Source organism: Miscanthus floridulus, chromosome 7 (genome assembly GCF_019320115.1).
Source record: "Miscanthus floridulus cultivar M001 chromosome 7, ASM1932011v1, whole genome shotgun sequence".
Taxonomy (NCBI): domain Eukaryota; kingdom Viridiplantae; phylum Streptophyta; class Magnoliopsida; order Poales; family Poaceae; genus Miscanthus; species Miscanthus floridulus.
Genome location: NC_089586.1, coordinates 120,823,422 through 120,837,780, shown reverse-complemented (window position 1 = coordinate 120,837,780; position 14,359 = coordinate 120,823,422). Strand labels below are relative to the sequence as shown.

The window sequence follows — 14,359 nt, the reverse complement described above, 5'->3', positions numbered from 1 at the left end:
TGCTGAAGTACAACAATGTTTCTAATCCCTGTTATTTAACCCTGAAGGAACAAAACTGATTACTGACAAATGTTTTATATTTTGAACCAGTATTCAGTTAAGCACTTACCAGAACTTTTGGTGCAGTGTAGCTGATGTAAGGAAAAGATCTCCATCAGACCATCTTTTTGCCAAACAAAAGGTCATATAAACAGAATACAGGATAAGTTCTATTTAAACCACTTCAGTTTGGCACACGTCATGATGTATGCCACATTCGACTGGATGACAGTGTCAAGTTTATGTTAGCGACAAGCTGGCCACAGAAGGAAATACATTGCTCCTACATCAAGAGTCAAGACTGTTGTTAATCAGCAATGTTCATTTTCTTAGTTACAAACATCAGTTTCGCTGTCAACAGTACGAGACTTACAATAAACGATCACGAATCTGCTTGCTCTGTTTAGTTTATTAGTAGAATGAGCTTGCAAACTGGAGACGCACCCACACCTCCATTCCTCCAAGGTCCAATCTCTCCTTGCAGTCCAGTCAATGTTGAGATCCCTCCGGCACCTTCCCAGCATATCTTCTATTACCTCTCACAGAATCATCTATGAGAAAACTCTCAAAAAGGAAATTTTCCCATTCAGGACTGGGGTTGCACACAACGGTCGCAGACTCGGTCTATTAGCATGTCCAACTGGAGTCGCCTCTCAGATTCTACTGACGAGACCGGCATTCCTTCCATGGTTCCATCCAAATTCCAAACCTTGCTGTGTTACCTGTATTATGATATCTTCAGTGTGGACCAGCTTCCTACATCTCTTTGATGAAATATTTGTCAATGAATGACTAGGACCCTAGGTAAAACTTGAGCATTGTACAGAGCTTGGCTCAGATGGTTCACATCTTCAAAAAGCACTGTTTTTGTACTTCCCTAGCTCAAAGTTAATTGGATAACGCCGGGGGCTGGGCGGTAACGAAGTTGCACGGGCCCATATCTGCCATTAAGCATTAAGTAACAATGCCGATTACTTAAGACTTAAGAGTGATTTACCTGCCATTAAGCATTAAGTTTTCAGCGGTCTGGTCTCACCTGTGTTTGGTTTTTTATTAGTCCAAACCTTTTATGTTCCCAGCCCACCTCATAGCTCAGCCTGGAATGAGGTGTTCTTATTTGTAAGGGGCTGTTTTCTCTCTTGATACAAAGATATGCAGCTTTCCTGCATATTCGATAAAAAAAGACTTAAGAGTGATTTACATAAGAACCATGGCTACATTTTGAAATAGCTTTCAAAGCACTCGGCAGGCTTTTTCCTACAGTCTCTCGTGTTAGGAAAAAAATCTATCTACATTTTCATTCACTTGAATTCGTAGATCAATGGTTTACGGTTACCAACTCGCCCCGGGTGGGTTCTAGGAATGAGAGCACTTATGTATCGAGGGGCTTTAGCACAAAATGAAGTAGCTAGCTAGCTAACTAAGCTATGATGGAAGGACGGGGCTAGGGCAATAAAATCATTGAAATACCACTAAGGCTGGAAAAAGCAAGTGCAAGTCTTGATAACTGGAAGAAATGCCTACCGTGCGTAGTACCGATGTACAACCAAGACTAAAATTGGACTAGACCCTTTATCTTGGGCTCGTTCCGAGTAAGGATTCTTTTGCCTACCTCGATTCAAGTTCCGACAAAGACAGGGAGGGAGCTAGTTCTTCCAAGGATGGATAAGCACTTTCTTTTTTTTTATGTTGAGATCAATAGTTGCCATAGAGAGTCAGTCCATTTCGTCTGGGTGGAATTCATGTACTGCTATTATGCCGGATGAGGATCACTGTGTCTTGTAGAGTGTATACATAAACTGATAAACGGGCACAAGCACAATACAAGATGAGGCTCTGTTAAAACATCAGTATGGGTCTATGGGACACAACTAGGAGACATTATAAAAGATGATGATCTCATCATATGTTAACTAAAATCTGATAGTAAAAGGAAATATTGCTTGCACTTTCATATGAAAACCATCATTCAGTTATAACTTAAAAGTGAACATTTTCATGGCTATAACATGAATTTATGCTGTCACTTGTATGGACCTAAGTTAGATGTCCATGAAGCTGTTTCGTCTGCTATAGTTCATCAGTGGAATGATTTTTTATTGAAGCAAGATCAGTAGAATGAGGTATTGAGGTTACACAAGTACACAATGGAGGGAACACACACCTTCAAAATTCTCCTCGCGTTCCAGTCATAGACCCCGGGTCACTTTCCCCATACAAGCAGACTCATAAGCATCAGCAAGACCAGGGATGGATTCCTCATAGGGAGCAACGAATTTCTCCAAGAATTTCTCTTCTGTTGGCGCCACCACGTTGAAGAAGCACCGGTCTTGCTCAACCAACCCCTTGTCTTTGAGAACCGTCAGCACGAGGTGCCGGGGCACTATCCGCCTCTCGAGGCTGTACATGAGAAGCACCGAACGGCGGGCGATGTACTGCGGCGGCAGCCCGACCTCGTTGAGCAGGAACTCCGCGTTCCGGCGCAGCCTCTCCTCGGACGCGACGAGGATCCGCGGTGCCTTACTGATGGCCAGGTTCACCTCCTCCTGCGACCACCCGAGCGTCTCCTTGAGGACGGCGACCTTGGAGTCGACCTTCTCCTGGCCGATACATCCCGCAGTGGAGAGCGCGTGGCGGAACATCTGGGAGCCCGGCGCCACGCCGAGCTGCGTGGCGCGCCGCACGGCGTCCTGGACGTACTCCGGGGGCATGGTGACGAGCCGCGGCGCGGCCACGAGCAGCTTGGCGATGTCGCCCGCGCTGAGGCCGCACTTCTTGAGGAAGGCGACGTTGGGCTCGACCACCTTCTCGAGGTCGGAGCTGAGGAGCCAGTAGTTCCAGTCGCTGGCCTGGAGCAGCCGCTCGGGGGAGCCGAAGAGCGGGAGCCAGAACCGTACCTTGGAGACGAAGCTGCGGCAGAGGAAGTAGCGGCCAGCGATCTGCGCGAGGCGCGCGATCTGGGACGGGGAGAGGCCGAGCGCGCGGAGCTCCCCGGAGATAGGAGCCAGGGAGCGGTCGATGCGAGCGCAGAGGACGCGGGGATTGGACGCCACGACGGCGGCCACCTCCTTGGGGGAGAGCCCGAGGTCGGCGAGGAAGGCAAGCACGGCGTCCGCGTTGGAGGCCGACTTGAGGTGCGCGAGGCTCTTGGACGCCTTGAGCGCCTGCGGTGGGGTGAGGTGGCAGCTGGCGACGAGGTAGCCCTCGACGGCGAAGGTACTCGCCGGAGCGGGACCCGGGGTGGCGGTTGTGCTCGTGGCGGACGCGCGGGTGACGGTGAGGTGGAGGCAGGAGCGGGTGGCGAGCAGGGAGACGACGGCGACGGGAGCGGCGGCGGAGAAGATGATGAGAGGCATGGCTGGGAGCGGGTGGTCATTTTTCACTTGGGCCGTGTATAATCCGCACGCTGCAGACGACAAAGAACAACGACAACGACAACCGCAAAGGTGCCGCTGCCACAGACGACAACCGCACGCTGCAGTCTGCGCAGCGGGGCTGCGCCGTCCCCGTCCTCACTCCTCACCGGGCTCACCCAAACAAAGGTACAGCGAATATGGAATTGATCCTGTTCAACTGAATATTCGAACTCGTTCGGCAATAACGATCTTCAGGTTCAGAGTTTGCACCTGGCCAGAGATAACGTTAGCGAATTGCCTGACATCAGCTTGATATTGCAGTTAACAGTAGTTGATTGAATTATCAGGCAAGCTAAAGAACTGCAAAGGAGTCGGCTTTGCCATCTTGCCGTGAATAGCTACACATGGAGAATGCTAACAACAAATCTTTGTTCTTCAGTTCGTCGGGGTAAAATGCAAACCATTCTGGCGGGATGTGGAGTACTAATAATGATAATTAAAGAGAAAAGCTTTGCAGGAATGCAGGTCATTGAACAAAAAAACACAACGGAAAGATGAGGAAATCAGATAAATTTAGTACAATGCTATCAGAAAAAAATAGGAGATGAGAATCAATGACAAATTGGCTACACTGGTACGCTACAATTTGATCAAGTCACGGTTATACTTTGCATTTCTCTTATATTTTGGGTGTCTGTTTTTCATTTCATACGACAATATAGTTTTATCATTATTTGACTATATAAAAAGATTATACATTATCTCTTGCAAAAATGTTTTTTAATTGTACTATAATTAGCTATGTAACATTGTTGTCCGAAAAATGAAATATAGCAACTTCTTTTACCTTGTTCAGCTGTTCAAGTTATTCGTCCTGAATCGTATCTCTTTGTCTCATTGAAAGTTTGAAGCATGTAGCTCACACAGAACAACGTAGAACATGCACGTACTCTAACACCTATGAACACACGTACGTAAACTCTAACCCTATAAGCATCTCCGAAGAACTAGACATATTTATTAAGGCGTCTTAGACTCGAATCCGGGTGAGCAGGTTCCACCATAAGGAACCCAACCAACCAATCTATGATCAGTTCGCTGAGAAATTTTGATATTTAACCCTGAGTTCGCACACCCCTCAACATTTGACTCCGATTCGCATGCCTTTTGAAAATTAACCCTACACACGCGAATTGTTTCGATATAAGGGATTTCTCATATTTTCTCTCATTTTCTATTTCTAATTATTTTTTCCCACTCCTCTGGACACGGGAAAAGACCGAAATACCCCCACTCGTATCCTATCCTCAAACCCGCTCGCATCGTCTCCTTTTTTTCTTCGTCGTGACCGCAAATGGGAGCCGCCTGACGCCACCGGACGCCGCCGCCCCCGCTCGAGACCGCTCGTTGCCAGTGGCCACCCGCCCTGGTCGCTGGCCCGCCGCAGCCCGCCACTCACCGCTGGTGCCCGCCCGGCCGCGGGTTCGCCCTTCCCGGCGGCCACCCTTCACGCCGCAGAGGAGGATGTAGAGAATGATGCCCTTCACGCTGGCGCTCCACACGTCCACCTTAGTGGCCATGTAGTACGCGCTCCCCACCACCTACGTGCCGATCGAATAGCTCACCACCCACGCAGAGCTCCATGACGAGGTGCACGGCGCTACCGGCGTCCTCGCAACAGGCCTCGCGGCGCTGTACCATGGCGGCGCCGCCAAGGGATGACTACTTTACCATAGAGCTCGATCGAGGGCCCGTCCATAGAACATCTCTTCGAGCGAGGTGGCATCTTCTGTACATCCAATGTGACCGCCACGATCTTCATGGGCGCCACGGTCGGCGGCGGCTCGGCGGTGGACTGGTCAGCGAGCATCCACACGGCAAAGCGCAACACCGACACGACGTGGCTCGTGGACGCCATCGTGCGTGGCGCGGTCATAGTAAAAATAGCCGGCTCGAATTAGAAAATGAGTGAAATCCTCCAAAATCCCTCGTATATGAAAAAAAAATCACGTGCGTAGGGTTAAATTTCAAAATACCTACGAATTGATGATTATTTTTGTTAAAAAAATACTAATGAGTGACAAGATCAGTTACATGACTATACATTTGGCACGTATTATTCTGAGGCCGTGTACATTTTTATAAGATTCATCGTGGTTGAGCTTATGATTTATATGAGCCCCATCGTTCGAATATTTCTATTCTAGGAGATTAAAATAAGTGGAATATTTGATTTTAAGTTGTTGGAACGTATTTTTGGGGATTATGAGAAATTAATAATTACTAAAATAATTATGCCAAGAAAAACATCGTGATCTCTATGCGCACGATATTCACCATGTTTGCTTGATCGTTTCTGTGGCTTATAAGCCGGCTGGTGTTGTTTTGTTAGGAGAGAAAAACATTGTATCATAGCTGATAAGCATTGATATGATCAAGCGAACGAGGTGATTACTTTCGGCCAGGCCCGTCCTATGGGGAGGGGCAGCCTGTGCGATGCCCATGGGCCCATGAGGCTAGGGGCCCATGAGGGTACCCATGTGTATACTGTATAGTAGATGCTATCAGCCCATACGCCGGTAATGCAACAGTGCGTACCAACAGGCATGCATATCAATTGGCGGCGGCCGCTCGTATTCTCGTTCTCGATCGTGAGTGCGTGTTTGCGGACTGCGTGACGGTGTTGGCGTGCTAGGATCAGACACGAGCGCGAGCACGGACGTCCCTCCGGCGTGGCGGCGTGGCACTGCGGTGCGGCGTCCCTCTTCACGACAATTGATCTTGAAAGTGTTCTCGAAGATTTTGCATCCAGAAATGCCCGAAGACGTTTTTTTAAAAAGCACTGAAGCATCGTAGTTTTATTTGAGGTAACCATCATAGTTATTTTGCCGTTTTTTATCTTCTTTGATGTACTGTTACCTTTTTCAAGAAAAATTAAATATATGCTACAAGTTATATACTTTAATCGTCATATTCAAATATTACATTGTCGGACCCTTAGTGTCTTACTGGCCCAAGGGTCCATGAAATTTGTGGGACGGCCCTGCTTTCGGCTAGTTAGTTAGCTGCACGGAATGCTAAACAAATTTGGATATCTAAGGAAGTGATTAGAGAGAGGAAGGTTTTGCAAATCAAAGGATGAGGCCCATGGTTCAGTACGTGACTCAAGTGCACGCATGCCGGTACCTGGATTTCGGTGATATTTGTTGGGCAGATTCGTTCCAATCTGCGTACGTTCCTTGCTTGGCCAAGGAGTTGATCCCGACTCCTTAGTTTTGCCCCTTATATAAACCGACCCTGGCCAACAGGGGAGGTCTCTTCGGCTATACGCATCGACGCAACACGCCAACGCCCTGCTGCCCATCTCGCCGAGAAGTCACACGCGTGCTCCTGCCTCTCTCCAGCACTGCAGCTTCCAGACGCTAATCCTCTTCAACTGAGCCATGTCCTCCGGTTCACCTGCCACGTTTCCTGGTGAGCAATCAATCTAGAAGTGATAACAGATTCACGTGAATATTACAATATGGCAAGGGTCATCAGCTCTTTCGATCTACTACCGTGAGAAGGAGAAGGCCAGCAACTTACGACATCAGAACCCTCGCCGCGCGAGGTCGAGTTACTGATGATGAAGCCAAGTCTCGTCGCAGCACGCGAGACGAAAAACCTCCGCTCGACGCGATGACAAAAATGAAGACCGCGCGAGACGGGAAAACACCGCTTGTCGCAGCGCACGAGACGGGAAACCCCCGCTCGTCACGATGACAAAAATTATGATGCGCGAGACGGGAAAACTCTGCTCGTCGCAGCGCGCGAGACTACAAAACCCCGCTCATCGCAATCAAGATGCCCGAGACAGGAAAACCCCGTTCGTCGCAGCGCGCGAGACGGAAAACCTTCACTCGTCGCGATGACAAAAGGCAAGACGTGTGAGACGGAAAACCCTGCTCGTCGTGACGTTGAAAACAAAATCAAGACGCGCGATGAACGTGCGAGACGGCGACGAAGATGATCACGCTGTATGAGTCAGGAACTATCCGCTCGTATGCTCCTATGATTTGATTGGTTCGTGTTAGTTGATCTCCACCAATAGGTCCTGATCGGGGGAGCCTAACCCTAACTGATTGGTGGACCCCTGTCGCACAGCACATATATATAGAGGAGTGGGGAACTGGGCTCGGGTCATGAGGTTGAACGGAGCCGCCATCCCACCTACAGAAAACCCAGCTCCGATACCATTGTTAGAATCGATGATTACCTCTCTATGGGTAACCGTAGATCCGGTAAGTTTCCTCACGGCCGCGCCGAGCACCGACGTCCGCGAGGACTACACTGAGCCGGAGCTGTCTCTATACTGGACGCCTACTACGCCGCGGCACCGGCGTCTACGCGTCGCAACAGAGAAAGGTGAGGAGGCTTACCAAATCTACGGTTACACACAGAGAGGTAATCATCGATTCTAACAATTTTTGCCACAAGTCACGCTTTATATGTTTCTATATTCTTCTATTCATTTTTGGCCCAGCCTGTAGGAACAGTGCACAGCCTATCAGCTACAGTACACGACCACCGAGCTAAACAGCCTGGCCCAGCTCTGTGCGCGACGCCCGGCCGCACCCAGGCCGCAACCTGGGCCTGGGCTGGCAAAGTGTCGCGCGGTGCGCTCACCCGCCTGGGCCGAGTTTGGCCCAATAGCGCTCCGCCGTCGGATCACATCCGATGGTCGCCCGAAAAAGGTTTTATTTAATTTCAGAAGCGGACTTGAATGAATTCCAATGGTTTAAAATTTCTGGTAAAATTACACCAACGTGTTATTTTTCCAGAAAATAGATATGAACCAGAAAAGCTTCTGAAAAATAGATAATGAATTTTTCATGTTTTTTCTTTTTTTCAGTAAATGTTTATTTCCTGGAAAATTGAAAATGCAAATTGGCTCAAAAGAAAAATAGAAAAAGTAATTTTTCCCTGTGGGTAAAATTCAAGAAATTGAGCATACGTTTTCCGCTGCTAAAGAAAAAGTATATTCTCCGGTGATTTTGAACCGACGTGTTATTTAACGGGAGAAAAAGAAAGTTTTTCCAGTAAATGTTTATTTTCTGGAAATTGATTAATAGATTAAAGAAAATAGGAAAAGCAATTTTCCCTGTGGGTAGAATTTAAGAAAAAGAGAATTTTTTCACAGCCAAAGAAATTGTTTATTCTCCAGTTATTTTGAATCAATGTGATATTTAATTGGAGAAAAAGAGATTTTTTCTGCTGCTAAAGAAAATGTTGATTCTCCAGTTATTTTTGAATCAATGTGGTTTTTAATTGGAGAAAAAGAGATTTGTCAAGATTATGATGTTGTTATTTTCTGACCAACGTTGTTAATAACAATATCATAATTTTAATGATTTATGTATTAATTCTACTTCTGCCCAACGGTGATGTAGAATTAGTATATAAGAAGAATTATAAATTTTAATGATTTATGCATTAATTCTACTTCTGTCCAACGGTGATATAGAATTAGTGTGTAAGAACAGTTGTCAAAGTTAATGATTTATGCATTAATTCTATTTCTGCCCAACAGGGATGTAGAATTAGTGTGTAAGAACAGTTATGAAAGTTAATGAGTTATACATTAATTCTATTTCTGCCCAACGGTGATGTAGAATTAGTGTATAAGAATAATTGTATGTTTTGATTTTGACCAACGTTGGAATCAAGACATACAAATGGTGTTAATTTTATGTTAAGAAAAGTTTTGACCTGGTTTTCATCTTGTCTAAGGTGGACTGGGTAGTCACCTCACCATGTTCCACTGAATTTGTGACACCGGTGAGGAAGACAAAAGAGAATGATGCCTCTTGGGCAACTAAAGAAAGGGATTTTGAATCCCAAAAGATATCTTATGGCTTTTGAGCATAGGAAGTGGGTCACTGCAACAAGAAATATTTACATGGCACAATCGAAAGGTTTTATCATGAAAGGAAAAGAACGAATATGATGCCGCCTAAAGAAATCAATTTATGGATTAAAACAAGCTTCAAGACAGTGGTACTTGAAGTTTGATCAGACAATAAAGAATTTTGGGTTTAAAGAGAATGTAGAGGACAATTGTGTCAATACAAAGTTTAAGAATGAGAAGTTTATCTTCCTTGTCCTGTATGTAGATGATATCTTACTTGCTAGTAGTGATGTCAGTCTACTACTTGAGACAAAGAATTTTGATATGAAAGATCTTGACGAAGCCTCGTTCGTTCTAGGGATCGAGATTCACTGAGATAGAAGAAAAATGGTATAAGGACTGTCACAAAAGGCATACATGGAAAAGATCTTAAAGAAATTCAGTATGCACAAATGTAGTCCATTACCTGCTCCTATAGTTAAGGGCGACAGATATGGGGATTTTCAATGCCCTAGGAACCAATATGAGCTCAATCCATAAAGTGAAAGTTGTTCCATATGCTTCCGCTGTCGGAAGCTTGCAACATGCTCAAGTATGTACGCGCCCTGACTTGGCATTTGTTACTGGGTTTTACTTGACAGATTCCAGAGCAATTCTGGAATAGAACACTGAAATTAGTAAAGAAAGTCTTGCATTATTTGCAAGGAACGAAAGGCCTCATGATGACATATAGAAGATCTGATTCACTCCACATGGTGGGATATTCATATTCTGATTATGCGAAAGTGAATGCATATCTAGACGTGGATTTTCTATCATCTCGCAAAGGGGAGCTATTTCATGAAAAAGCTCAAAGCAAACTGTCACTACATCGTCCACAATGTGTGACAGTTTGTAGCATGTTATGAGGCAACGGGCAGGTGAACTAACTAACGAAGTTTATACCCGGTTTGAAGGTGGTTGACGACATCTATAAACCACTAAAGTAATACTGCGATTATAATCTGGCAGTATAAGATGCTCACAACATAAGTCAAATGGTGCTGCCAAACACATTGACATAGAGTATTATGTTGTGAAAGATAAAGTCCAGAATCAAGTCATAAGTCTTGAGCATATAAGTACAGAAAGGATGCTCATGGATCCGCTTACAAAAGGCTTACCACCTAACATGTTCAGAGAACATGGTGTTCAGAGAACATGTAGCTAGCATGGGTTTAAGAGAAAGCCTAAAATTCCTGAACAAAAGAAGGCCCAAAGATTAGTATCTATTTCAGAACAGAGTAGTGTGTTGTAGCTGTTAAATCTATCGGCAACGGACCGGGACGATGAGACATGCTCTATACGTTAATCTGTAATGAAATGAACAAAAAATAAATGATATGAAATTGAAAGATGGAATGAGATCAAGGGGGGAATGTTAGTTGATCTCCACCAACGGCCTATTGGGCCCTTACCTCTGCTCCTTGATCGGGGGAGCCCAACCCATCACATATATATAGAGGAGTGGAGAACTGGGCTCGGGTCATGAGGTTGAACGGAGCCGCCATCCCACCTACAGAAAACCCAGCTCCGATACCATTGTTAGAATCGATGATTACCTCTCTGTGTGTAACCGTAGATCCGGTAAGTCTCCTCACCGGCCGCGCCGAGCACCGGCGTCCGCGAGGACTACACCGAGCCGGAGCTGTCTCTACACTAGACGCCTACTACGCCGCGGCACCGGCGTCTACGCGTCGCAACAGAGAAAGACGAGAAGGCTTACCGGATCTACGGTTACACACAGAGAGGTAATCATCGATTCTAAAAGTTCCTTCTCATTAATGACAAGCTATGTGTTGCGGACATTATATAAACTCCTGAAATCTCTAAAAAGGTCTCACGGGTATATATGTGTGCGCCCTATACTTCAGCGAATTTTCATGCATGGCCGTGACATCCGGCCGACATACTCATTACTTTATTAATGGCGAGCTTCAGTACTTCATGTATTCTGGTTTTCGTTTTCAATATTGTGCAATGCTGGAAGGCTATTGATCTTATCAGACCAGCCAGCCGACTGATTCTCTCTTAATATACTGTTCATCAAACTAGCTAAACAGTATCTTTCTCTCACAACAAACCAGCCGGAACAATATTTTCAGTCAAGTTTTAGATCAGCAAACGGGGCTAGCAAACATAGTCTAAATGCTATGTCATGCTGCAAGTCACGACATATAATTTATCATTTGTCTAGTACCGCCGAGGCTAGAGGAATCATGGTCAAGTACCAACGAGGCAAGGTCACTGCTTCATATACACGTCCTAATTAACGGGATCGGACATCTTGTTACCGGGCATTAACGAGGCACACACGTTCATATTAACAAAGGACGGCGTACATGGCTAGACACCGACGAGGTAAAAGGCATCCCCTTCATCGACAACATATTCCATTTTACTCCGATGTGACGATGACGATGTCACGACCGAGCTTGAGCGACGTAAAGCCACCCATAATTACTACGCCATATATCGCATAAGGCTGATGACGAGCAATCAGATATATGATGACCATAAAGCGTAGCTTAATCGGAGGTTTTTCACGAGTTTGTCTTGCGGATGTAATTAACAGCATGTGCCTAACAGGCCTCGGGAATCAGCGAACTACACAATTTTCTACAAGTTAAACCTCTCCTCAAGCATGACGCTGAAGACGGAAGGAGATATTTTTTTCGTTGATCATGTATTTTGTATATTCAAGAAAGAATTAATGAAATATGTGATTCTCGAATATGTGTGCATGTGTCTCCTTTGCATTACATTTATTTTATTCATGTCATTGTTCGGTTTTCGACCAAATAGCTGGACAAATAAAGTAGAAGCGACGGTTAAAACAAGCTGATCCGATCCAGCTTCTGCTTTTTAGCACAAATGAAAGTTGTAAGAATAAGCGTGACCAGAATAAGCTATAGAAAAAAATAACGTTTGGCTATTGATTTCATATGGTAATCAGCTTATAAGCCGTCGAAGGACGTGCAAACACAGGGTTGAATATCGAAATTTCTCCACACACAACAAAACTCTCCAACCAGGTCGGGGTCGCCCGTCTTCGTCGCCGCCAGCCACGATGCTCCGCTTCCGAGTCCACCTCCTTGCCGCCGTCCGCGCCGCCTCACCTCTCCACGCTGGCTCCTCCCACCACTACCTCCTCTACAGCACCACCACCACCACGCCCGCCTCTCAGTTCGTCGTCGAGGACTACCTCACCAGCAGCTGTGGCCTGACGCCAGCGAAGGGCCGCAAGGCCTCCAGACTCTTGTCCCGCCTCAAGTCCCCCGCAAATCCAGACGCTGTCCGGGCCTTCCTCGCCGGTATCGGCGTCTCCAAAGCCGACCTCACCGCCGGAATGGCCCGGGACCCGCGGTTCCTCTGCTCCAATGTGGACAAAACCCTAACCCCCTGCATTGCCCAGCTCCGCGACATCGGCCTCTCCCCGCCCCAGATCTCCAGTCTCATCTCCGTCGCCCCCCGTGTCTTACTGTGTCCGGGTATGGTCAACCGCCTCGCATTCTACCTCTCTTTCTTGGGCTCCTACGACAAGTTACACACCACCCTCAGGAGGACCATGTACCTGCTCAGTCAAAATCTCGAGCGTGTTGTCAAACCTAATATGGCGTTACTGCGACAGTCCGGCCTAGCTGAGTCTGAAATTGCTAAGCTCGTTTTGCGCGCCCCACGCTTATTCGCATTGGAGACAGGCCGTGTCAAGGAAATTGTGGTGTGTGCAGACATGCTTGGTGTGCCACGCAGTTCAGGAATATTCAAGTATGCCCTTGCTTCCATCTCCAGCATAAGTCCTGGGAAGTTAAATGATAGGTCAGATTTCTTGAAGAAGACTGTTGGATGCTCTCAGGCTGAGTTGGGCGCTGCTGTGCGGAAGTTCCCAAACGTTCTGAATTTTTCAGAGGGCAGGCTGAGTCGTGTGGTAGATTTCCTGAAGACGGAGGTTGGTCTGGATTCCAAGTACATAGTGCGTAGGCCAGCAGTCATCGGCTATAGCTTGCCAAGGCGTCTTATGCCCCGGCATTATGTGCTAAAAGCTCTTAAGGCGAAGGGCTTGGTGGAGAAAGATGTTGACTTCTATGGAACAATTTCTCCAAATGAGAAAATATTCTCCAAGAGGTTTCTTGATCCTTACAAGGACAGTTTTCCAGGGCTTGCAGATGCTTATGCTGCCGCTTGTGCAGGCCAAGTTCCTCCTGTAATCCAACCGTGATAGACTGAAATGGAAACATCCTCTGACATTAAATCGTTCTCATTTCAATTTTATTTCTAGTGACTTCATTATTCATGACATGATTAAGCTTGTACCCTGGTGGCATTACAAGCATTTACCCAAAGTTTGCTTATCTGCTGCATGGCTTGCTCATCTTGTTTGGATAAATAGTGTTTCTTCCAGCCTTCTTATAGGCATGCTTCTGAATTATTTTCTTTTAGCTGGCGAATCTTTAGACTCGACTGGTTTCTAGTGCGTAGTTATGATTTATGTAATATATCCAATTGATTTCGAGATACTAGACTGCTTGCTAATATTTTCTCTCCCTGGTTGTGATGTCCTACTTCTATATGTTTGCTGGTCTCAATGCTTTGTTGGAACATATTTTTCACCATAATTCCAAAACTGTAATTGTCCTCTCTTTGTAGTTGTTTTTAAAGAACTTACTCATTTATCTCAGGAACAACTTGTCATCTGGCACAGTGAGATTCTATGAACTGCAGCTGGTGTATGATATGAAGTTCTTTTTTATGCTGCTGCTTTTCTACCTTTTTATTGTGCAGTTGTATGAAATACTTAAGTCCTCACTTATTGATATGTTAAGTTTTAGTTCTGCAATGGAATGACTACTTGGCACTATTTGTATATTGTCTTTGAGAAGCTGATAACTAAGCACCTGGTTTTTTTAGTACGTACTATTTTTCATTCCTCACCTTCTGTGTAGAGTATGGATTACTAGCCACAACCATAATTGCAAGAGTGATCCTGTAAGTCATTGAATTAAAGCCAACTAGTCATTGACTTAAAGCCAACTAGTCA

The 14,359-nt window shown here is 45.8% G+C and overlaps 2 protein-coding genes across 7 annotated transcripts; one reads left to right on the top strand and one right to left on the bottom strand.

Moving 5' to 3' along the window:
- Positions 1-189: 189 nt before the first annotated feature.
- Positions 190-3,426, bottom strand: LOC136464512 (transcription termination factor MTEF1, chloroplastic-like). Of its 6 annotated transcripts, none has more exons than XR_010761203.1 (3): positions 2,204-3,426; positions 413-1,202; positions 190-322 (listed from the first exon to the last, which is right to left on the bottom strand). XR_010761203.1 is itself a non-coding variant. In XM_066463455.1 (2 exons), exon 1 carries the CDS (start codon positions 3,393-3,395, stop codon positions 2,229-2,231), a length of 1,167 nt encoding a protein of 388 aa, XP_066319552.1. In that variant the 5' UTR covers positions 3,396-3,426; the 3' UTR covers positions 324-1,202; positions 2,204-2,228. The 6 variants fall into 6 exon arrangements, 3 of the variants coding, with proteins under 3 accessions (XP_066319552.1, XP_066319553.1, XP_066319554.1); XR_010761202.1 differs by lacking the exon at positions 190-322 and having other exon boundaries at positions 324-980; positions 1,076-1,202; XR_010761204.1 differs by lacking the exon at positions 190-322 and having other exon boundaries at positions 324-980; positions 1,076-1,136.
- An 8,965-nt stretch (positions 3,427-12,391) lies between these two features.
- On the top strand, positions 12,392-13,540 carry LOC136466145 (transcription termination factor MTERF15, mitochondrial-like). The gene has a single exon (XM_066464601.1). The coding sequence runs from the start codon at positions 12,392-12,394 to the stop codon at positions 13,538-13,540; it is 1,149 nt and encodes a 382-aa protein (XP_066320698.1).
- The last annotated feature ends 819 nt before the right edge of the window (positions 13,541-14,359 follow it).